General features: G+C 36.1%; 2 protein-coding genes across 2 annotated transcripts; both read right to left on the bottom strand.

Moving 5' to 3' along the window:
- Window positions 1–5,919: 5,919 nt before the first annotated feature.
- LOC142632364 (uncharacterized) lies at window positions 5,920–6,822 on the bottom strand. Its single transcript, XM_075806790.1, has 2 exons — window positions 6,607–6,822; window positions 5,920–6,243 (listed from the first exon to the last, which is right to left on the bottom strand). Exons 1-2 carry the CDS (start codon window positions 6,820–6,822, stop codon window positions 5,920–5,922), a joined length of 540 nt encoding a protein of 179 aa, XP_075662905.1.
- Window positions 6,823–21,327: 14,505 nt separating this feature from the next.
- On the bottom strand, window positions 21,328–22,575 carry LOC142632294 (germin-like protein subfamily 1 member 11). Its single transcript, XM_075806731.1, has 2 exons — window positions 22,414–22,575; window positions 21,328–22,168 (listed from the first exon to the last, which is right to left on the bottom strand). Exons 1-2 carry the CDS (start codon window positions 22,538–22,540, stop codon window positions 21,624–21,626), a joined length of 672 nt encoding a protein of 223 aa, XP_075662846.1. The 5' UTR covers window positions 22,541–22,575; the 3' UTR covers window positions 21,328–21,623.
- Window positions 22,576–26,158: the final 3,583 nt, after the last annotated feature.

Raw genomic sequence — 26,158 nt, forward strand, 5'->3', positions numbered from 1 at the left:
GAACTCAGGATGCTCAACTCCTCACTCCTCTAGCGGCCAGACTTCTTTACTCACACGGGCCCCCTATCCCCTCGGACGACAAGGCCAAGGAGCCCACACCCAAGCCTACCCCCCAGGAAGTTACTGAGAGGGACTTCGAGGTTTTCTATTAATTAGAACATCTCAAAGAAGCTCCTCGTACCTCCCACGAACGCCTACCAACCGCTTAAGTAAGCACTAATTAGGAGGCCATAAACATCCCAGAAGGTATGGGATTTGAAGAAAGAGAGCCCAACCATATGGCCCTACTCAATGCCCACGCTGGGGGTAACATTCTAGCCATAGCGGTGGTGCCTCGACTACCCACTCCTACCATGACCCACGCTGTGTTCACAGAAGCTATGGACAAGAAAAGAAAGAGAGCCCAAGGAAGCAAGGGCGTGGAAGGTGCCAAGGAAGGTGAGGTCATCAAATCCTTTTGCCAACCCCCCTCCAAAGAAGCTCGGACCGGAAGGGGGCAGCAAAAAAGAAAGGTCTTTTTCCTTAGGGCCTGCCAAAGACCTTGGGGGAGACTAGTCAAAAAAGCCTTTTATCTAGAGGCCCGTTTTTACCCTTAGTTGTGGCAGCCTAGTACTTAACGATGCCAATCTGAGGGACCCCCAAAAAGGAAGCTCAGGTAGTGGCCAAGTGTCTAGAGAAGGCCCTGTGCCTGCCAAAAGATATGGAAGAACTGAGATCTTTTAGGAAGGGTGAGGTCTTCCTATCGCTGAAGCAAGACTTAGACAAGGTACGAACCTACCCCCCTTAGCCTATTACATGAAAATATAGATACCCTAACTGGTCCTTATTATATTATTTCTCTTGTAGTCCGGCCAAGCCACTTTCATGGCCGAGGAATGGGTAGACCACTCTTTGGACTTGGCAAGAAAGGCTGAAAATAAATTAATTGTTGTTGAGAAGGCTTACGCAGAAGCCAACAAGAAGTTCAAGGAGACTCTTGCCCAGCTGACCGAGGTGGAAAAGGCCCATAAGAATGTTAAGTCCACCCTCCAAATCTACAAGAAACAGGCATTTGATGCCTTGGAGGCTCAGAAAATAACCAAAAACAAAATGGCCCTCACCGTGGTGGAATTGAAGCAAACTAAAAAGCAGCTAGAGGCCAAGCAAGTGAAGATGTCCCAAGTCGAGCAGGTAGCCTATGACGGGGGCATGATGAAGGCGTTTGAAAGCCTTATAGCCCAGCTTAGGGATGTCGCTCGGGCATTCTACATGGAAGCATAGAGCCAAGCCTTAAGTGCTGCTGGGGTTAGCGAGGATTCTAAGCTTAGTGCTCCTAACAGGATTTATTACCCCCTAACCTTATGTTTGGCTCCCTCTTTTCCACAACCCCTAACAGATCCTTACGTTACTACCCCTTCCTCCTCGAACCAACCTGCATCCACTCCCTTTGTTTCCCCCTCAAAGGCAAAGAACAAGAGCAACCTCCTCTAGATGACGTGGTGGAGGTAGAAGCACAGGAGGTAACAGAGGTGACTTAGCACAAAAAGAAAAAAAAGACAATGAGCAGGAGAAAAAGGGATGGAAGGGAAAAGATACTTCTGCTTAGCACCACCCTAGCTTTAGGAAAGAAAGGCCATTTTTTGTAATGAAGTCCAAGTGTATCAGATGCCCTTCACATTGTACCTAATTTCTGTCAGTTTAATGAAATGGACTTAGAATTTATTTCCTTCTTCTTTCCTTGTTTTTCTTTTTACTTATCATTCTTTATACCCTGCACGTGCACCCATCTCTTTCAACGGTACAACTATAATAATCGACAACTCATTCGTGGGATGTTCGTAGCCCATCTACTTAACCAGGAAGAAGTTACATCCCAATTAATATATCAACTTGTAAACTTAAGAAAGAATTTCAATATTCATTATAAACTAAAACTGAAAACTCAAAGCAAGGTTAGACTACTTAATACCCTGAATGTTCCACGCACCATCAATTTACCTTAAGCTTATGGCCCGAGGAGCCAAACAAGACCTAGGTTTGTTTAACATTTAAAATTCTTCACCACAATGTTAATTTGCCCTAGGCTTGTGGCTCAAGGAGCCGAACAAGACATAGGTTCTGTTTAATACTTAGAATTTTTTGCCATAATGTTAATTTACCCTAGGCTTGTGGTCTGAGGAGCCAAACAAGACATAGATTCTGTTTAACACTCAGAATTTTTCGCCACAATGTTAATTTACCCTAGGCTTGTGGCCCGAGGAGCCAAATAAGACATAGGTTCTGTTTAACACTTAGAATTTTTCTTGAATTGATTATTTCAATACACATATAAACAAGAGAAATAGAACGTAATCAAAATTTACGTGGCCAAAGAAGTTATATTATTAATAATAATAACGCCGTAGATTGTTTACATTCCATGGACGAGGAATTACATTTTCATCTAAATCTTCTAGATAATAAGCCTCAACTCCAGCAATAGACGTGATCCTATACAGTCCTTCCTAGTTAGGACCTAGTTTTCCCTAGGCTGGGTTCTTTGCTGTTCCCACTACTTTCCTTAATATCAGGTCTCTTGGGGCCAATGGCCTTAACTTCACTCCCTTATAATATCCCTGTTTAAGTCTCTATTAATAACAGGTCATTTTCATTATGGCTACCTCTCTTCTCTCCTAGGTGACATCTAGACTATCGAGGAGCAAATGGTTATTCTCCTCAACATTGAATTGATTAGTTTTCAAGGTTGAGAATCCTAACTCAAGGGGGATCACAGCCTCTACCCCATAAGTCATTGAAAAAGGGGTCTCCCCTATTGATTTACGTGGTGTGGTACGATAGGTCCATAACATATGAGGCAGCTCATCCACCCATTTCCTTTTAGCATCTTCCAATCTTTTCTTCAATCCTGCCACTAACACCTTGTTGGTGGCCTCGGCTTGACCATTTCCTTGCGGATAGGTAGGTGTAGAATACCTATTCCTGATCCCTAGATCCCTGCAATATCTTCTCAAGGCTTTGTTGTCAAATTGAAGGCTATTATTCGAAATCAATGAATGTGGAACTCCAAACCTGGTGACAAAATTTCTCCAGATAAATCTTTTAGCATCTACATCTCTAATGTTAGCAAGTGGCTTAGCTTCCACCCATTTAGTAAAGTAGTTTGTGCCGACGAGGAGCCATCTTCGATTACCAATAGCTCGGGGAAAAGGCCTGACAATGTCCAAGCCCTATTGAGCAAATGGCCAAGGGCTGGACAGTGGATTTAGGACTCCCCCTGGTTAATGGATGTTCAGCACATATCTTTGACAATAGTCACATTTCTTCGCATAGTCCTGGGAAACTTTCTACATGCTTGGCCACTAGTACTCCTAGGTTAAGGCCCTGTGAGCTAATGACCTGCCACTTGTATGACTCCCATATATGCCCTTGTGCAGCTCCTCCAACAGAGGCTCTACTACCTCTAGATGTACACATAGTAAATATGGTCCTGAATAGGAGCATTTGTACAACTTCTACTTTCCAGACAACCAATAGTGGGAGCACTTCTACGCACTTTTTTCGCTTCAACCTTATCCTCGGGCAACAACCTCTACTTTAAAAAAGTTGTTGTGGGGTCCATCCAGCTTAGCCCCATTTGTATACTATGCGTCCTTACCTCAGGTTCCTTTGTGAGACTAGAGCTAACCATATCCTTAACTATGACAATCCAAGGCAGTTTTGATCCTAGAGAGGAAGCAAGCATTGCTAATGAATTAGCGTGAGCATTTTGTCCTCTAGGGATTTTCTTCAATACAAAACTCTTGAACCAGGTCCGGGTGCACTACAACTTAGTGAGGTACCCCTGCATCCTCACATCTCGAGCTTTAAAATCTCCATTGACCTGACCCACGACCAGTCTAGATTCAGAGTATAACTCAACTACTTCTCTTCCTAACTGTCCGACCATAGCTACTCTTGCCAGAAGGGCCCCGTACTCGGCCTCATTATTGGTGGCTAGGAAACCTAACCTCAATTATTTCTCCACTATCAATTTCTTGGGAGTAATCAATACGATTCTCACTCCTGCTCCTCTCCAATTGGATGCTCTGTCCATGTAAACCTCCCACGGGGGAACAATGATGGCCGAAGTGAACATTACCCCCGCAACCTCTTCGTCTTTCTTGATGTTACTCTCAGTAAAGTCAACCACAAAATCTGCAAGGATCTACCCCTTTATAGTGGTTCGAGGCATGTATTTGACATCATAGGCTCCTAGCCTTGTTCCCCATTTAGCAATCCTGTCGGTGTAATCTGATTTCCTCAAAAGAGCTTGCAAAGGAAGCTAGGTGAGCACCACTGTAGTGTGGGCTTGAAAGTAATGACAGAGCTTCCTAATGGCATGCACTATAGCCAACACTGCCATCTTTGAGGGTAGATAGCGCATTAAAGCATCTTGTAAAGATTTGCTAACATAGTAGACAGGTCTTTGAATTCCATCCTCATTTTTTATTAAGACGAGACTAACAACATAGTTCATGACTGCCAAGTATGCATACAACATCTCCTCCTTCTCGGGCATAGAAAGTACGGGAGGGTTGGATAAATATTGTTTGAGGTCCTCAAAGGTTGTTATGCACTTCTCGATCCACCGAAAATCTTTCCAGTTATGAAGGAGTTGGAAAAAGGGATGACACTTGTCGGCGGATTGACAAATGAACTTATTCAAGGTTGTAGTCATTCCAGTTTGTTTCTGCACTTCTTTGGGGTTACGAGGAGAATTCTGCTCAGGATTTACTTCAATCCCCTAGTGCGTTATCATATAGCCTAGGAACTTTTTCGAGCTAACCCTGAAAGAACACTTAGAGGCATTCAGGCACAACTTGTGCACCTTTAAAACTAAGAATATCTCTCTTAAGTCTGTTAAGTGATCCTCCACACGCTTGCTTTTTACTACCATATCATCAATGTTAGCTTCCATATTTCTTCCTATTTGTGACTCAAACATTCCTGTTACCATTCTCTAATATGTGGATCTCGCATTCTCAAGGCCGAAAGGCATCACTCGGTAATGGTAATTTCCATTAGGAGCACGGAAAGCTGTCTTCTCCTAATCGGGCAATGATAAGGGTATCTGATATTCAGATCAGTGAAGTCTACGCAGACTTGCCACTTCTCATTCTTCTTCTTAACTACCACAATGTTGGCCAACCATTCGGGGTAGAAGATTTCCTTAATAGCTCCCTTGCTTCAACTTGTTCATTTCCACCCTCATGGCATCGGTATGATCCTTAGATGAATGCCGATGAGGCTATTTACGCGGCACAGCTTCAGGATTAACATTCAACTTATGACAAATAAACCCCGGGTTAATCCCTGGGACATCATTAGTGCTACAAGCAAATACATCAATGTTGGCTTCTAGAAACTTCACCAACTCTGCTTTTTCTAGATCTAACAATTAAGACCCCACTTGAAAATACTTTTCCTTGTCCTTCTCTATTATCACCCTCTCCAAGTTCTTGGAAGACTCACTACCTACCCCTGCCTCTTATCCCTCTATAGGGCCTTTTAGTTGCTATGGAGTTTCTTCCCTTACCTCTAAGCCAGGATCAATGGGAGGTCAGGTAATTGCAAACACCAAACACTACCTAGCCATTGCCTGGTTGCCGAGTAATTCTCCTACTCTCCCCTGAGTAGGATACTTAACTTTTAAGTGTAAAGTTGACGAGACTGCACCCATTGCATGCAACCATGGTCTAGCCAGGATAGCTGTGTAAGGGGAATAAGCGTTATCGACGATAAAGCTGACTTGCACCTTTTCATCACCAACTCGAACGGGTAACCTGATCATTCCTTGAGGAACTACCACTTTTCCATCAAAACCTACCAATGGTGAGTCATACCTTTCTAAGTCCTCGGACTTCAAATTGAACCCGTTATACAAATCGGGGTATATGATCTCTACTCCACTTCCTGATCAACTAGGACTCTCTTTACATCATATCCACCGATCCTGATAGTGACCACCAAGGCATCGTCATGTGGCTGACATGTATCCTTTTTATCCTGTTTAGAAAAACTGAGGGTAGGGATGGCCATCCCCTTAGCCTTTTTAGCAACGTGACTTTTAGCCTCTACTGCCTCTACATTAAGGCCTCCACCCACGAACATGACCCTAGAACATGCCCCAAGATCACCTCTTGACTTGGGAAAAATTACGCTGATGGTGCCCAATGCTGGACGAGGAACATTGCCACTATGCAACTTAGCTCCGAAATGCCCAAACTGTCCCACAGGTTAATGTAAGAATTGGTTGAGTTTTCCAACCCTAACCAGCTAGTTCAGGTAATCACGCAGGGTCTTGTAGTCCTCCGTGGTGTGTCTCTTATTCTGGTGGTATTGGAAATAGAGGCTCTGATTTCTCTTAGATGCATCTCCACCCATCTTATTGGGCCACTTAAAGTAGGGCTTATTCTGTATTTTCTCCAATATTTGATACACCGGCTCTTTAAACAAAGAGTTGACCAATTGAGCTCCTATGGATGACATCTGGTTAAGGAAATCCCTTCTGGGGTGATTACACTAATACCCTTCTCCCTAAGGATCTCTTCTTTATGGAAACATTTTAGCTTTGCCTTTACCCTGCACTTGATCCTCTTCAACCCGCTTATATTTATCTATGCGATCCATAAGCTGGCGCATGTTTGAAGTGGTTTTCATTGTCAACAACTTTCTTAACTCATGCTCAACAGGGAGCCCTACCTTAAAGGTTCTTACGGCCACATCCTTAAAGTCCTCATCAATCTCATTATAAGTTTTCCAATACCTATCTGAATAGGTCCTAAGTGTCTCTCTTTCCCTCATCGCTATGGATAGCCACGAGTCTCCTAGCTTAGGGACTCTGTTGTAGGTTATGAATCTAACCCCAAATGCCCTCGTCAGCTTCTCAAAAGATCCTATTGATCCCTCCTCCAAGGCATCAAACTAACGAATAGCTGTCGGCCCAAGGCTGGAAGGAAAAAACTTTACACATCAGAGCCTCGTTACCTGAGTGAACTACCATTTTTTGGTTAAAGTGGCTAACGTGTTCCATGAGGTCAGTCCTTCCATTATAAATGGTGAATGTTGGCTGAGAGAAACGCCGAGGGAGCTTAGCCTTGTTGATTCTCCTAACAAAAGGCTACTTAGCAATTTGCCGTAGGGCTTTACTCATTGCATCATGTCCCATGCCCTGATGAGAAAACCCCTTCCCATGCTTATTACCACTTGTCCACAACCTATCCTTACGAGATGAAGCAGAATATAACTCACTAGATAGGGTTCTAGATCTGTGACGATATGAGAAATCCCCACTATCCCTGAAGCCATCACTTGATGAAGGAGAAGGACGTCTTCTATCACGTTCCCTACGTTTCAACTTCTTGTGTAAATGATCTATCTCTAATTGCAACTTGCGTGTCTCCTAATCATGAGAAACTTGACTTCTTGTCTTTGAATGGCTTCGCTCTGTACCCTCAGTGTGGCAAGACTCCACCACAACACTTGGGGTGCGCTGCCTATCTCTCCTATCTCTCCTTCGCTCCATGTTAACAAATTGGTTCTCCCTTTGGGAACCAACTAATTCCTCCCTGTCCAGACCCACATCACCATGGACCCTTAGGATAGATCCACCAGGCTTTGTTATTCCTATAAACGGTGCCAATTGTAAGGGCAAGAAAATCTTAAAAGCCCACGACCCACTTAGAACTGTGGTTGAATCAATTCATCTATGGCCCAAAACAAAGAATTTGTAAAGAAGGAACAACACAACAAAGAAATGGCCCAATCTGAGGGTCGAAAAGCTAGAACACCAATGGTACTATTCACCCCACTTTTTTCCTAGTGTTCTTCACGTTTCACTCCTCCTTTTCTAATATTTTTTCTTGGTCCTTCTACAATCTCTCTTTCTCGCATATACACTCCTCCCTTCCTCACATCTCAACCATCCATTTCTCACCTAACCAGACTCCTCCCTCGACACTTGTCACTGTCTATAGTTTGAAGAAGGTGGTGGAAAGAACTTGCTTAGCTGTGACTTGTACTATTCAGGTCACTTCCTTATCAATACAGCTGATAAAGCTGTTGCCCACCATTAAATGCTGCCAGGAGGCCAGATGCAGGGAATTAAATGTGGAGGCCACAAGCTACCCTAGACTTGAAAATTCCCCTCTTGGCCTTTGGTTCCCTTTTTGTAGGCCTTATAGTGCTTTTGGACTTACCTTTACGGCTCCCTGAGTAGCCCTCCTCTTCGGGCCCATGACCCTGGCCTTGTCACCTTGCATTGCAACTCTTGAGCTTCATTCTCGATTCTCGAGCTTCCACATACTTCGGCTCATAAACTCCATCCTCAGTCTTCAAGCCCCCACTGTATGATGTGCAAAGATTTTATTGGCGAGTTTAAATATTAAATAAAAGTTGATATATATATATATATATATATATATATATATATATATATATATATATTATACTTTTAGTAACTAATTCTAGACTACTCCTACAGTTATAATACTTGTACTATAAGTCAAATTATGATTAGTTTGCTTGTCATATAAGTACATATATACATGAGCCTACTATGAGTTTAGGCCTCTTCATGATAATTTCCACAAGTATAAAATTTGCATAGATTTAAGACTACTGCAACTTTTGCTTAACTGTTCGGAGGGTTAAAATTATTGGAAATGTGACCCTAAAAGCATTCCCACCAAGCGTTGCAAAATTATGCCATTTTAACACATCAAAAAACCTACTTTATTATTTTACCACATCATTTTACAATATACCATTTATCACATGTTCTATTCTTCAATTCTATATATTAAATAATATATACAATACACTAAAATAATATTTACAACTCATCAAACACAATCTACATCACTGTCACAACCACCACATAGCTGCCAATAACCAATAGCCACCACCACACAACCACGATATCCTCCACAACCCAAAAAACAATTCAAAACAAACCTATAGCCCACCAACACCGAATCGAAAGCCCCACCACCACCACCACCTCCATGGCCATGGGTTAGAGACAAGAATAAAAAATAAATAAAATAGAAGGAGAAAACAAAATATAGAAGCAGAGAGATGGTGAACCTCAGTGGTGGTGCAAGCATTGAGGTTTTCGGCCATGAAGCTTTCAACCATCAATCGGAACTCACAAGCTAACCCACCAAAACCCACCCACTGTCCACCCATCCATTGGAATCCACAACCTAATCCACCCACCACCAATCCGCCCATTCGAACACCACTGTCGGAACCGAACCCAGCCAACACCATTTGAACCCACACATCACCATCTAAACCCACGCATTGCCAAACCCACCCATCAAATCATAGTAAAAAGAAAAAAAGAAAAAGAACAACCGTTGCTAGCTAGAGAGAGATCGGTGGCACAGTGAGGAGATGAATCAACCCAATCAGTCGACCTCATTGGTGAGGCTGAACTCCACGGCGATGGCTGATGTCAATGGCAACAGTTTAGGTGGAGAAAAAAGAAGAAAGAGAGAGAGAGTGACAAGAAAAAAGAAAAAAGAAAAAAGAAAAAAAAGAGAGAGAGATAGAGAGGCACAGAGACAAAAAAAGAAAAAAGAAAAAGAAAAAGGGAGAGGTGAAGATTCTGGAGAAGAAAGAAGAAGAAAGAAAGGAAGAGAGTGTGACAAAGATGAAGGGAGTGGCGGAGAAAGAAAGAAGAAAAAGAAATAGAGAAAAAAACAGTCATAAAGGAAAAGAGAGAAAATGAATAAAATTTTTTTAGCATTTTCATCCGTACTGTTCCAAAAATGGAATGGTACTGTTCATGTGTGTAAAAAATTATAACATTTGGAACATCTCATGGGAGGGTTTTTTTGGTGTTTGGTGTGCCAAATGCCAAATATTTGGCATTTGGCACACCTGATAAGAATGCTCTAATGCTTTTCACTTGTAGGTTCTATATCTTACTATATATAGAAAAGAAGTTTTTTTTTTTTTTTTTTTTAAATTTATTTAAGGAAAGCTTAACCTTCAATAATTGGAAATAAGGGATAGATCCAATAATAATCGGTGCTGTAAAAACAAAGTAGGCTCTCCTCTACCTAGCTACTAAATGATACAACATTTTGAGCATGTTTAATTAGAAAGGATGTGGCCTTACTTCCCAGGTGCAAAATTTATGCAAGAAATGTTGAATATCTTGAATGGAAGAGTTAACGGATATTTTAAGAGAATTAGTTTAGAAAATATTTTTATAATTTTTTTATGAGAAAAAAGTAATTGAAAAATTTGATAGTTTTTCATATTTCTCATAAAAGTGATATCAATATTTTATTAAAATGATCTATTATCATATGCCCCAATGAGACCCTATCTTGAATCATGTTGCCTAGCTACTAGCTAATAAGGAGAATTCTTCATTGTGAGATTGTATCGCGGCTATCACATTGATTGAAACTTGTTGGGTTCTAAGACTTTAGGTTTAAATGTATTAGAATTTCAATTTGTAATGTTGGCAAACCATAATCAAAACGTTTAGTCTTGTTTTAGACTTGCTCAAAGTATGTTTAAGTGTAAAGTTGGAATCAAGTGTACTGCAGGATTTACTGTATAAATCTGTCTGGCTCGATCGATCGAAAATTAGATTCGATCGATCGAAGCTCATGCAGATTGTTTTTCTACAGAATTTTCCAACTCAGCCTAAGCTCGGTTTGACATGTAAAGTTTTATGTTTTATCTCAAATATAAAAGGGAAAACCCTAGCCACATTTTGAGGTTGCTCTTTATGCTGTATGTGTGAATCTTTTGTGAGATTTAGAGGTGTTTGCCTTCACATACACTTAGGGTTATCAAGATCTAAATTGATGTCAAGAGCTTGGTGATCAATTCAATTACAGATTCAAGAGCTTAAAGATATACAAGTGAGAGTGTTTGTGCTTGCTGGGAATCCAAGAAAGAAGTAGTTCGTGGACTCGGAGCTATCACGTGGTCGTAGTAGTAAATTTCCTACTCGAGGTAGTAATAAGATATTAGTGGTCTAAGTTGCTATTGTGTAAACTTTAATTCTTTCATAATGGATTTGTTTTACCTTGAAAATAGCCAGATTAAATCATCTCCAGGTTTTTTACCAGTTTGGTTTTCCTGAGTTATCATATTGTTGTGTTCTTTATTTTCCGCACTTTACAATGATATGATATATTTGTGTTAATCTAGATCTGTTTAATTTGACTAAGTATTCATTTGGCTAATTAACTAGGTTAATCTAATTGTGTTTAAGGAGTCTAAAAAACGTACAAAACTCCCTCCTAATCAATGTCGACACGACTGTCAACCTTATAGGAAAAGATCAAAGCTCTAACTTCTATGCTTAAACCAATCTATGAAATGCACTTTGGAGTTGGGAGTCTCGCACGATAACCCTAAGGTTTCAAGTTTCAAGCAAGTCAGATTTTCCAAGCTATTAATTGTGAAGAAGAGTTCAAACTCGTCCATATTTCCTTTTATCTATCTACCCATTGCCAAACCAGGTGCAAGGAATCCTATTGATCTTCACGTATGCCATTAAACCACAATGGGCTACACGACTGTCAACCTCGTAGGAAAAGATCAAAGCTCTAACTTCTATGCTTAAACCAATCTATGAAATGCACTTTGGAGTTGGGAGTCTCGCACGATAACCCTAAGGTTTCAAGTTTCAAGCAAGTCAGATTTTCAAAGCTATTAATTGTGAAGAAGAGTTCAAACTCGTCCATATTTCCTTTTATCTATCTACCCATTGCCAAACCAGGTGCAAGGAATCCTATTGATCTTCACGTATGCCATTAAACCACAATGGGCTACACGACTGTCAACCTCGTAGGAAAAGATCAAAGCTCTAACTTCTATGCTTAAACCAATCTATGAAATGCACTTTGGAGTTGGGAGTCTCGCATGATAACCCTAAGGTTTCAATTTTCAAGCAAGTCAGATTTTCCAAGCTATTAATTGTGAAAAAGAGTTCAAACTCATCCATATTTCCCTTATCTATCTACCCATTGCCAAACCAGGTGCAAGGAATCCTATTGATCTTCACGTATGCCATTAAACCACAATGGGCTAGCTATATATTTGGAGTTATCGTGACTAATTTGAAAATTTTAAGAAAAATTATCATTTTGGCCCTCCATACCTGGATAATATACAAGAAAGCCTAAAATTACATAAAACTTTAATTAAGATAGAATCTAATTAGTGATAAATAAATATATATATAAATTACAATAATTAGACATTCATAATTTTGAGATGCACAGCTATTTTAACAATTATCTAACAAATAAAATGGGGAAAAAAATTTAATTTCATTTTAATACTTTTAGGGCTTACTTGCCCCAAAACAGAATTAAAATCGAAGGTTGGAGGCGCTGCATCACCACATAATTGCAAACATTTTTCTACACAGGTGACTCTTTCTCCCTCTCGCTCTCACTCTCTTTGTCTCTCTCTCACTTTCTTGTCTGACTGCTTCTATCTCTGGCATGGCGTTTCAACTCTCGTTCTCTCAACAGCTCAACTCTGCCTTCTTCTTTTTCTGTTTTTCTTTACTCTATGTTCTGTCATTTACAACGTAAAGTGTAACAAAACTTCCATTCAATGTGAACAGTGAATAAATATTGTAGCAAACTAGACATAAGACAACCACCCACGTGTATGGTTAAAATTTTTTCTACAAAAGCAATTGTGTTTGTTGTACCCATGTAGCCCCTTTGGGCTAAAATGGTCAAATACCACTATTGGCCAAAATATGTAGTAATCTACTACTGTTTTGGAACTATTTAAGCTATCTGTCACTATTTTGAAACTCGAGTTCCTTAAACTCAAATAAGAGTTTGACACGTTACTCGAGTTCTATTAAAAATTGCCACCATGGTGGTTGAGCTGGACTTTTTTAAATTTAAAATGCCACCTGGAATTCAAGCTTGTGTAAATAGTTTACAAAAATTCATTAACTTCTTGTAAAAGTTGATCTTGTTCAACCTTTTCAATATTTTCTTCAACATTTAGCTTAAAAATGTCTAACTCCAATTTCTTGCTCAACAACGTCAGCTTTCCTTTCCTTCCCTTCCTTTTTTTATTTTATTTTTATTTTTTATAAGTAGTACTGGGTCTTTGTTTTTTGTGTTACTTTTCTTGTTTTTAACGTTTTGGTCATAATTCTATGGTTAGGTGGATATGGTGTTTCTACTTCGTTTGTCATTGTTTTTGAGTTCCACTATGTTATTTTGTTCCCAAAGATGCATTTCTGTGTTTTGATTTAGCTGTCTAGCTGATAAGAATCAACAAGCATTCAAGGATCCATTGCATGTTCCAGTTGGGCCTATTACAAGAGCAAGATCCAAGAAGATCCAAGAAGCACTTAATGGGCTGATTCAAGAGATTTGTGCTGATTCTAACGCAGGACATTTCAAGCTTGGCCCAAAGGAAGATGAAAGTGTAATAAATTTAATTCAAGCTATTTAGGGCTGATCTGGCTTAATTGGGAATGATTTATGGCATGAATTAATGGCTGATTGACTTTCCAGCGCTATATCAGTTAAGACAGATTTTTTCCCATTTTGGATATGCTAATTTCAGACCAAATCAACTTTTATTTAGGGTTTTATTATTTAGTACGTTTTTTAGGTATTTTCCTTGTTTTTAGGTGCATTTAATGCTTTTTAGGTCAAACTTGATTCATGATATGGTAAGGTATCAATTAGGAGCTATTTTAAAATATATTTTCTTGTCTGTCAAGTTTTGTGGAGTCTTTAAATAGGCCTTGAAGTCTGTAAACGTTTTTCAAAATATTATTGAATAAAAATCAGAAAAGGTGAGGCTTTGCTCTTCTTTTGGTTCTTCAAGAACTGTGAACTTATCAAGGATTCTTCCTTGTGGCGTTCAAACTTTATACCTTTGGTTCGTGATTCTTTATAATTATTGGGTCAAGGTCAACTTATACCTTTGGTTCACGTTTTGATTATAAACGTTAGGTCAGGGTTTCTATCATAAATCTGATTTTTAGCTTTCTTGGGTTAAATATTCCAATCTTTTGTTGGGTCTCAAAGCGTGTCGATTGAGGTTCGCATCACTAGCTTGAAGAGCTCGAACATTTTTGTGTTTTAATTTATTTTTATGGTACGTACTCTAGCTAGCTTGAAGAGCTCAAGTTGTATCAACAGGGAACTCGAACTTCTAGAGCTCGAGTTCTGGGTAGCATTTTAAAATGATAATAATCCACCTCAACCTACCAAGGTGTAGGGGTGGCAAAATCCGACACGACCCGCGAACCCGACACGGTTAACCTGTTTATAAACAAGTCATGGGTTGAGGCTAAACGGGTTCGGGTTAAATTCGGGTTGACACGACTAACCCGTTTATTAAACGGGTCGTGTTCGTGTTCAACCTATTGAACCCGTTTAACCCATTTGACCCGATTAGCTTATAAAGGTAATTTTACAATTTTACCCTTAAAACCCTAGGTATATAAGCTTAGCTATGAACTATGATTTTTTCTCCTCCACAAAACCAGACCTCACACCTCTCTGCTGAACCTTGTGTCTCTTCGTTTTCATCAAAATTCATTACTGTCTCCTGCGACTCTCCTTCTTCTCCTCAAAACTCCAGCCTCTCCTACAGATACAGATTTTACAATCTCTACTATAAAATCAAAACCCTAGCCACCTCATGTCTCTCAACACTCTACTCTTTCTTCCCCTCAAATCCTTAGCCAACCCCTCTAATATCTCTTCCCCTCAAAATCGTGGTTACCCTCTCTGCTCTCTATTCTCCTTCACGACTTCACAGCTTCACCAGTTTTTTTGCTTCAGCTTTCAACCACCAAATCCCTAGGAAGGTATTTATCTTATATATTTTTTCTTTGTTTTGTTTTCTTACTTATGAAATTTTCAGTTGTAGATTTTGTTGTTTATTGTGTTAATCTAAAAAATTAACTCCATTCCCAAAATCTGATTAGGGAAAAGGAGAAAATTTTTGCAAATCGAATCCGATCGGTTCAGCGATCTAAGATCAAATCGATTTTGAAGCATACATCTTTGGATTAAAGTAAGTCAATTTTGATTGAAAATCATTTCGTTTTTGTGTTCGTTGTGGCACTTTGATTTTCGTTTTCATTGGAGGTGTATTGTGTTTGTTAGGGTTTTGATTTTGGGCTTTTATGGGCTTCGATTTGCATATGCTTTAATTGATTACAAGCTTTTTAGGGATTTTAAATATTGGGTTATGAAACAGTAATGAAATTTATCAGTGTTTGTGGTTAGTGATTGGGTATTGCTAAATTTGATTAGTTATTATTGGGTTTTTGGGGTTGATTGGGTTTGTGTTTGAATGATTAAATGCTTGGAATTATATTCAGATGAATTGGGTGCATAAATTGTATGAAAGTTTTGTTGTTTAGGGTATTCAAACAAATTTGAAGCATAAAAAGATTAAATTTTAATACAATTGAATGGTGTATTTTTGAATGAAAGTAAAAGCTTTTCTTTTTCCTAGATTTAGGGATTTTAATACGATTGATTGTTTAGTACCAATAGTAGACTTGTTTGTATTCTTTTTGTTGATTTTAAAATAACTAGGTCTTGCTCTATGATTTCTTTTCGAGTTTCCTTGTATCTATCATCTTAAAATAAAATAATCGTAGATCCTCTCGTTTATTTTGTTAATCACTATCATGTTGGTTGTTTTGTTATTTTTTTGAGATAAAAGATAGAAATTTTATTATATACTATATGATAAACTGTACATGTAACATAAAAATAGGGGAAAACCAGATTTATTTTGTAGAAAAATAAATACAGCAGAAAACAAACACAGCAGAAAAATAAATACAGCAGAAAACAAACACAGCAGAAAAATAATACTGTGCAGTGTGCAGAAAAACATTGCAGAAAAATAACATTGTGCAGAAAAACACCAATGTACAGAAAAACTACACCGCAGAAAAATAATAATGTGCAGAAAACACCACTGTGCAGAAAAATATTTGTCACTCTTGTTCACTGTTTAGTATTCTAGTAATCACTATATTGTTGATTTTTAGTGCATAATAAGAGATCTTTTTTACTGATATAAAAAAAAAAAGTAGATATGTTTATTTTTTGTTGATTTTAAAATAACTAGGTCTTGCTCTATGATTTCTTTTCGAGTTTCTTTGTATCTATCATCTTAAAATAAAATAATTGTAGATCCTCTCATTTATTTTGTTAATCACTACCATGTTGGTTGTTTTGTTATTTTTTTGAGATAAAAGATAGAAATTTTATTAGATACTATATGATAAACAGTACATGTAACATAAAAATAGGGGAAAACCAGATTTATTTTGCAGAAAAATAAATACAGTAGAAAACAAACACAGCAGAAAAATAAATACAGCAGAAAACAAACACAGCAGAAAAATAATACTGTGCAGTGTGCAGAAAAACACTGCAGAAAAATAACATTGTGCAGAAAAACACTAATGTACAGAAAAACTACACCGCAGAAAAATAATAATGTGCATAAAACACCACTGTGCAGAAAAATATTTGTCACTCTTGTTCACTGTTTAGTATACTAGTAATCACTATATTGTTGATTTTTAGTACATAATAGGAGATCTTTTTTACTGATATAAAAAAAAAGTAGATATGTTTATTTTTTGTTGATTTAAAATAATTTGTCTCGCTCTATGATTTAATTTCAAGTTTTTTCTGTTTCTATCATCTTAAAATAAAATAATTGAAGATCCATTTGTTTTTTGTGTTAATCACTATAATGTTATAGTAGATTTGTTTGTTTGTTTTGTTAATTTTAAATTTATTTGTTGTTCTTTATGATTTCTTTTCAAGTTTATTTGTTTCTGTCATCTTAGAATTACTAAATTTTTGATCAAGAATTTTTCTTTAAATTGGTCTAGATGGAAAGTGATGAGCTGATTCCTATTGACATTGAGTATGAAAGAGAAGACCTTGACTTGGAAGATGAACTTGATGAAGTGGCTGAACTTCCTCCACCAAAGAAGGCTAAGACAAAGTCTAAGAATAAGACAAACAACGAAGACAAGAAAAGGAGGAGGACTTCAACTGTTTGGCGTTTCTTTCAGATGCTTCCCACAAAAGATGAAGAAAAGCCTACATGCAAATGCAAGAAGTGTGGAAAGGAATATATTGCTTCCAGAGCATATGGTACTGGAAATTTAAAGCGGCATTTGAAGGTATGTCCAAGAAAAGACACAACGGATGTTGGGCAACTTATACTTGGCCAAAATGCAATGTCTGTAAGTTCACCTAAATTTGATCCTGCAAAATTTAGGGAGTTGTTATGTGCTGCAATTACAATGCATGAATTGCCTTTCAAGTTTGTTGAGTATGTTGGTATATGGGCAGTATTTTCCTACTTGTGTGTTGATGTCCCTAATATCTCTAGAAATACTACTAAGAATGATATGGTTAAGATGTATAAGAGGGAAAAAGAAAGGATGAAATCTGTGTTGGCATCTATTCCTGGTAGAGTTTGTTTGACATCTGATTTGTGGACTTCTATAGCAACTGATGGTTATATGTGTGTTACAGCTCATTTTATTGATGCTAATTGGATCTTACAGAAAAGAGTGTTGAACTTTTGCTTTATGCCACCGCCACATAATGGTGTGTCTTTGTTTGAAAAAGTCTATAAATTGCTATCTATGTGGGGCATTGAGAATAAGATTTTTTGTGTGACGTTGGACAATGCTTCTTCCAATGATATTTCTGTTGACATGCTTAGAACTCAATTGAAAAATAAGAAAGCACTTGTTTGTAATGGTGAATTTTTTCATCTTTGTTGTTGTGCTCATATTCTCAATTTGGTTGTACAAGATGGTTTGAAAGAAATTGATGTTGTTGTTCAAAAAATTCGTGAAAGTATTAAGTATGTAAGAGGCTCACAAGGGAGGAAAAAAAGTTTTTATGAATCTGTTAAGCAAATGGATTTGGATGGTAAGAAAGGTTTAAGGCAAGATGTGCCTACTAGATGGAATTCAACATTTTTAATGCTTCAAAGTGCTCTCTCTTATCGACATGCTTTTCAACACCTAGAGTTAACTGATTACAATTTTAAGCACTGTCCTACTGGTGGTGAGTGGGAAAAGGCAGAAAAAATTAAAAAGTTTTTGGCTGTTTTTCATGATGCAACATTGGTCTTTTCTGGCACAAAATATCCCACAGCTAACTTATATTTTTCACAAGTTTTCATTGTTTATTTTACCTTGAAGAAAGAAAGTGATAGTGAGGATGAGTATATGAGAAAAATGGCAGATCAAATGCTTGTGAAATTTGAGAAGTATTGGATAGAATTTAGTGTTGTGTTGGCCATAGCAGTGGTCTTGGACCCTAGGTATAAGCTGCCTTTTATTGATTGGTGCTATCAGAAACTTTATGGGTATGCTAGTTCACTCCAATATGTGAAGGTTCGTGAAAAATTATTTGCTTTGTTTGGGGAATATGTGAGTAATGTTTCTGCACCTTCAATATCTTCTGAAATGGCTGGTCAAGCTACTCAAGAAACTAAAGAACAATATGCTAATGAGGGATCTTTGTTTATGATGCAAGTATGTTTTTTTTCTTATTTGTTTATTTATATTATGTTATTTACATTCTACCTAAATTAATATCTATTATGCTGTTTTTATATGTAGGAATTTGATTCTTTTCATAGTATGGATATGGGTAGGTAGGCACAAAAAACTCAATTGGAGCTCTACTTGGATGAACCAAGAGAAGATAGGAATGCAAAATTAGACATTCTTGCTTTTTGGAAAGGAAATGAATTTCGGTGTCCAGAACTTGTTGCTATGGCTCGTGATGTTTTGAGCATTCCTATTTCTACAGTTGCTTCAGAATCCACTTTTAGTGTTGGGGGACGAGACATTGATCAATTCAGGAGTGCACTTAAACCTGATGTTGTGAAGGCATTAGTTTGTAGCAGAGATTGGTTATATGCAGATATAGGTAATGTATTTTTTATTTACATATTGGCTGAATGAGTTATAAGTTTTATGATGATTTTTTAAAAAGAAAATAATATATATGTCAGATTTCATATATATCAGATTTCCCATATTATGTCAACTTTAAATGGCAAAAACGTTACTCTATGGACAAAATATAATAGTTTATAGATGTTATTTGGCAGACTTGGTACAGTAGACAATATCTATGATGTGTTATCCTATCTTTCATTGTCCAACTTAGCTATCAATATCTATGTAGGATCATGAAATTTCTTCTCCTTTTCTCTTTATGACATTGGGGTAGAAACTAAAACTTTACCTGTGAAATTAGTGTTTTATAGCTATTAATTTATAAAATACGAACTCTGAATTTTATGGAGCTTTTCTAAAAGTTTCAAATTTCAGTATTTCCTTGTAAAGCTCTTTTTAGCTTTAAAAACTCACAGCTTAAGTTCTGCTTAATGCAGAGTTGATATGTATTATTTTTTAAAACTTAAATTTGTCTAGGTACAATTGTATTTTTATCCACATTTATCCAAGTTCATTACTACTAATTACTACTATGTGAATTACTATTATTTACTTAATTGATTTAATTGCTTAATTACCCACAGTTTCTAAATTTCTTATTTATAATGCTTTGATGAGTTTTTAATGTTTCATTAAATTTTTTGATGTAGAACTTGCACAATCAGAGTTGGAAGAGCTCACTGAAGATATAATAACCATGAATATCAATAAGGATGAGCACATAGAAGACACCTCTTCAATGGGACCCTCAATCTCTTCTAATCCAGTTTCTTAATTAGTGATGTCTTTTACTTTTTGATGTGGCACGTGGATGGTTGGACTTGGATTTTTTTGCCATCATGGAAATATTGATCTGCCATGTAATTATTTTGGTTTGTCTTTTAGTTTTTGAGATGGCACTTGGATGCCATGTAATAATCTTGGCTTTTTATTATGGAACATTGACATATTATTGAATTTGAATTTGATTGTATGGGGGTTGGAATCTTTTGGACTAGTAATTTTAATTTGAAGGAGTTAGAGAATTATTTGCTATTGTTATTATTTGAATTTTTATTACTTGATTTATGGTTGAATTATAAATTTAGATACATGGGAGTTGATAGCAGGTTATTCGGGTTAAGTTTAATTAAACAGGTTGTTTGGGTTATAATCAAACAGGTTATTTGTGTCGATCTTAACTTGACTTACTAATTAAACGAGTTAAACGTGTCGTGTCGGGTTACCTGTTTAATAAACAGGTCGTGTTAGGGTTAAGGAATCCTGACCCGTTTACTAAACATGTCATGTTCGGGTTGACTCATATAACATAATACTCACATCCCAACCCGACACGCGAACACGAATTGCCACCCCTACCAAGGTGGCAATTTTTAATGGAACTTGAATTTTCGGAACTCAAGTTACACGACAAACTCGAATTTGAGTTCCAAAATAGTGGTATATCCCTTTATAATTCATAAACAGTAGTAGATTGCTACATATTTTGGCCAATTGTGATATTTGACCATTTTGCTAGGACCTTTGATTGTGAAGCATATTTAAGCATTCCCACTTTTTTCTAGGTACAAAGGGTACTCTTCTTTTCTTTTCTTTTATTATCATATATTTATTTGTTGTTAAAAAAATCAATATGTCATATAACATTATAATTTATAAATGTACCTAATTAAAATATACTACTATTTATCATTTAATTTAATTTATACATAAAATAATAAAACATGTATTTGGTTGTACTTGTATTTTATTAGATGTTTTTTATTCATTGAAGTTTAAATGATTGTTTGTCTTTTACTTAGCAATCTTTAAATTATTAGTATTTTTTTTTTTATCTTAGTCATTATACTTTGTCCATTTCATAATTGATTAAAGATATTAAATCTTCTTGTCAATTTTGTCTCATAATTGTTTAATTTTAATTGAATACATTTTTTTTGTAGCATGTATTGAATTATAAAGTACTTAACTTCTATATTGATTATTAAATTGTACGCACATTACTATTTTAGATTTTATAGTGAAAAGTTAGTCGACTAATTTTATGTTCGACCCTCCCAAAAATAAATTCCTGGCTTTACCACTAATTTAAGTTTTGAGATTTTTACTTTCCATTTGTTTTAGAAAATCATATAATCTAAGATTTTGATTTGTTAGTTCTCTCTCTATCAGATCATGGAGATGTCTTGCTAGGTATGGGTTAGCATAAAATGTCATTGGAAAGTTTGTGATGTAAAGTTTCTCAAGATATCGCTTTATTCCATAGCAACCATCAATAGTAATTGATTTTCCTATATTCCATCGATCGGGAAGAACAATATGCAACTTGTGTAAAATACATACAATGTGGAACAAATGAAAAATATGCTACATATGTGATATAGTACTAACAGTCACAAGAAGATCTAATTGAGGTTTAGTTGTGTATTTACTCAGTAAACACTATTTGGTATTTTGACTTGATAATAAAGAATAATAATTATAAAATAGACATCATAAATTCAAATCATATCACCTCTATTCAAAAAAATTTAAAAATTGTTACTTTTCACATTACAACAATCGAAAATGCCAAACTTTATTGGAACCGTCTAATGGTTCATCATTGCACTGAGAATTTTTGTTGAAGATAATTAACCACGCTTTTGTCGAGTTGGAATGCCTTAGCAAGAACATCAGGATTGATAGAAGGATTAGATCCAAAGGTTGCATTTGCTATGGTGATAACCCCAGGATTTTGGCTACTGAGACTAGAAAATGCAAGGGCATTGGTCTCTCCTATATTGAACTGGAAGTGAATGAGACCCATTGGAAATACAAAGACATCACCCTTGTTTAGAACTTTGGTAATAAAACGATTATCTGGATTGGATGTAACAAAGCCAACTAAAAGAGTACCCTCTATGACTGTTTGAATCTCAGTTGCACGAGGGTGAATGTGGGGAGGATTTAGGCCATACGGTGCATAGTCAACACGAGCCAAGGCTATCCCTAAAGTGTTGAGGCCAGGAAATTTGTCCACATTTATAAGAGTTACATTTGACCCAACTTGATTTGAGGTGCTTCTGGGAACGTCAAGCCCGGGTAAGAAAAAGTCATCGGCCGTAGTAAGCTTCGGGTCCTTGCAAAACTTTCCATTCACAAATACTGCAAAACAAAAGATTATTAATACCACGAATGTGAGGCTTCAATAATAATTGTTGAAACATGTCATGCATGTACGTTTTAAAAAAAAATCCCATGTATATAATATCACCTCCAAGAATAATTCCATTAATATGTAGATTCCCAATATCATGAAATTTTCATTAATATGTGAAATCATAACCGAGAAAACTAAATCCAAATAGCTTGAACGTCTCCAAGAAAACCATAATAGACTAGGTACATACCAGCAGAGTTGGAATTGTTGACAGCAACACAAAAGTCCTGCAAAGAACTAGGGTCATGAGCAGAGGCAAGAGAGGATGCCAAAGCCAATAGGGCCACAGTTAGAAGGCAAGTAAAAAGTTTCGTCATATTTGAGGCTGTGTGCTTGGTTGTTTTTGCTGAATGCTTAGTTGAGGTGTGAATAATATTGCATATCAGAACATGTCTATTTATAGAGTGGAGTCACTGAATAAGCCTAAGTATTTCCTCGCAAGTGGACATGTCTATTTTGTACTATAATTATGCGAGAACCATTCCTTAACCACTACTGCCGGCCCATCTTAAAAAACCAATTATATTGGAGCAGTTCATTGTCATTGTTCAGGGCAATTAACGTTTCTTTGACCAATTATCATGTGCATTTTTAGTTTCTTTTTTTTTTTTTTTGAAAAGATCAAATACTAATTAAACCTTACGTACCATGAATATGATAGCATATTGAAATGATTGAAGCGCAAGTGTGTAAGTGGACTTTGTCCTCCTTTGTGAACTCTGAGGCATTTATATATTGGTCAAGTGATCTAAAGGTTCAAGTTATCCAGGTCTTATAGTTCAATCGCACTAAATGTAATACCTGGTACTTTAAAAAAATATTTCTTCAAAACGGTTTAGCATATATATAATCTAGTTTTGAAACTCTAGCCTCCATTAGGCTATTAGTTTTTGTTTTTGTTTTAAGCCCAAACAGAAGACCCTGTAAAGATTCAAAAAATAATAATAATAAAATCAGGCCGGATGATTTTTGAAAGGGAAAAACTTGTTACAAAGATGTGGGATCCACAAATGTGTATAAACAAAACAAAACAATCTTATGGCCTGTTTGAATGAAAGGGGAAGGAGAGGGAGTGGAGGAGAGTAGAGTAAAATTGACTAAAAATAAGTTAATTTTGTGCTAAATTTACTCTACGATACTCTACTCCCTTCCCTCTCCCTCATTCCAAACGAACCATTAAAGTAAAAGCTCTACGAAGTAAGAACTTCTTCATCTTAAGGCTAATACAGAAATATATGCTAAACAAAACTCAAAATTTTAGAATTTTTTTAAGGGTAAGCGGCCCATTTTGAAGAAATCTAACTCTTTAATATATATATTGGATAAGGTGCGTCTCCATCTACATATCATAGAAACTATCTTGACTTGGCATCAGTTGAAGCAACGTTGACCATGTTGATCGGCAAACTGCAGCCACAAGTGGTGAAATTCCTTAACTTTTTTTTGTTTTGTTTTGATAAGTGTGAAATTCAAATATTACATTCATCGATCATTCATGCTTGTACAAGTTATGGTGAAAAAGAAAAACGGGTTTAATTAGAAAAGGAGAGTTAGCAAAATTAGAAAATGATTCATCTCTCCATTTGAGGTGTAAAGATTGTCATGTGATTAAAGACATTAGTCGGACGGTTGAATCCAGAAAATAAAATCTTAAATATAAAATGAATTTTTGCAAATAAAGAGCATATTTGTTTCAGCCATATATGATATAATGGATATTAGCATTATTGGGCATGACCTATTTACACTAAAATTAAAATTTCCATGTCAGCAAGATTATAAGATTGACACGTGTAAGAGCTTTAATAAAATTTAAAAAAAAAAAAAAAAAAAAAACTGTAAAGTGCTGCCACCATTGGTGCACTATCATTGGTTTGACGGTGAATGACAGAATGAGTCTTTTAGTTTCTGGATAAAACCAAAGTATTGATGCTTGATGCATTCACATTGTGACATGTTCTAAAGGAATAAAACATCAGAAGCAACATATAAATACTAAGAAGACAAGGTTGAAAACTCTTCCATATATACACTTTATTTCACTAGAGTACAAGACCAATTTAACATTTCCTCTTTGTTTCCAATACTTACCTTTAATGTAAATTGAGAATCACAATATTTTCATAATATTTTCACAATAAATTTTAAGTGGTAAGTTATTATGTATCGTTACAGATGGTCAAAAAAATAATTTAAGAGGTGGATTCAAATTAAAACCAGTAACAATTTACTATCTACTTGTTGTGAGTGTTATAAAAATATTATGGATATATCACTTTTCATGTGAAATTCTTTACTTGTTTTTCTTATCTTGTTATTACTGTTTGTCAAATTCTCTTTACTGAGCCAATTCCAAACCACACAAAATAAAAACGATAAAACTTTGGGCAAAATTAACATCATAATTAGCATCCCTTTTTCATGTTAAATGAATTTTAACTCTAATTTTTATTTTTATTTTTATCATAGATGAAATGGAATCAGAGATCTGCTTTGATATTATGGTAACTTATGGCTACTATTCGAGTTAAGGAAGCGCTTTTATTCATATCTTCCAACTCTTCAATTGCCAAGGATCTATCCAATCTTTTCTCAAATGTTATCTTTGTCTGTTCTCCGATTGTACCATGTATATGCGAATAACCCTTAAACCCCACAGCTATGGCAACACGTTAAGGAGCTTTTGAAGGCTTTCAATTAACACTCTTGCACATATTTTGCCCAACCTTTTGAAGGCTTTCAATTAACACTCTTGCACATGTTTTGCCTCTCATTTTTGTGCAGTACTATATTAATGAAATTGCCTCATTAAGATAAGAGCTTAGACCTCCATTGATTAATATTACTAACAAGTAACGAGCCTGTCTGGCTCCCGTCTGTGTAAGGAGATTCTTAAAAAGTTGTGAGTTGTTTTACGGACCAAAACAATATATATTTTCATACAGTTGACATATCAGCCCACTATAGATTAAAATAAAAGTAAATAAGAATCATAAGATAATAAGATAGGATATCAAGACCCACCACCACAACTTAAAATAGCTCAAAACGGATTTAAAAGATATTTACAAATCTTAAAGAACTCTAAATGTATGTTTTCTATTTCTTGCTTTCCCCATATTAACAAATATTTTTAAGAGTATATCTACACAGCAGATTGCAAGTGGTGAAAAAAAATAACGCATTCATGTTATCAAGGTAACACTATAGGTCACTAAGATAATGGCCTAAGACCCCCTCTATTACCCAATAAAATATAATTAGGGTTTCTTTTTTGTTTCCATAAAATAAATTAAGGCCCCTGGAATGTACTGTTCCAATAAAATTTATTTAATAAAAGTTACTTTAAAAAAAAATTACACACTCTTTGAATATTGAACACTCTACCTACAATTTAAGTGTGTATAATATACCTCTCTCCCATATTAAAAATAGATTTGAAATAAAATGATATAAAAAGCTAATGAATATTATTTAATTAATATTTAAAAATAAGAAAAGATTTTTTTAAAATTTTCATCTTAGACTCCAAAATACATTGAACAGACCCTATATGTCATAGTGATAGATAGTCAATTACAGTCTGTATTCGTAAGACAGTTATGAAAAAGTGTGTAGGACAATTGTCGAAAAATTTGTTTAAAAGTGTGTGGTAATAGAATTATTCAAAGGAAAATTAAAGATTTTAAAACTCTGTTAGATAGTTAGGCTTGAAGTTTGCATCAACTTTAGGGCTATCAGCATTCGGTAGAATTCTAGCTAACAAACTAGACCTATTGTTTTACAAATTTAACCTTGACCTTAAAATAGATTAGAATGATTTCATGGATTTGAGATGCGAAAGAAGAGAACAATAAAGAAAAATTAAGATAGAAAATTAGGTAGCAAAGAGAGTTTTGTTCAAGAGAAAGTTACTCTTTGAAATTTTAAGTGTG

Source organism: Castanea sativa, chromosome 4 (assembly GCF_040712315.1).
Source record: "Castanea sativa cultivar Marrone di Chiusa Pesio chromosome 4, ASM4071231v1".
Taxonomy (NCBI): Eukaryota; Viridiplantae; Streptophyta; class Magnoliopsida; order Fagales; family Fagaceae; genus Castanea; species Castanea sativa.

What these genes read in the sequence shown, in the direction of transcription:
- LOC142632364 (XM_075806790.1), bottom strand. Translation starts at nt 6,822, where the DNA reads ATGAGGGAAAGAGAGACACTTAGGACCTATTCAGATAGGTATTGGAAA. An exon ending in AGCGGGTTGAAGAGGATCAA is followed by an intron (nt 6,244 to 6,606) that starts GTGCAGGGTAAA and finishes CCTGTGGGACAG; the next exon opens with TTTGGGCATTTCGGAGCTAA.
- LOC142632294 (XM_075806731.1), bottom strand. Translation starts at nt 22,540, where the DNA reads ATGACGAAACTTTTTACTTGCCTTCTAACTGTGGCCCTATTGGCTTTG. An exon ending in CAACAATTCCAACTCTGCTG is followed by an intron (nt 22,169 to 22,413) that starts GTATGTACCTAG and finishes TTTGTTTTGCAG; the next exon opens with TATTTGTGAATGGAAAGTTT.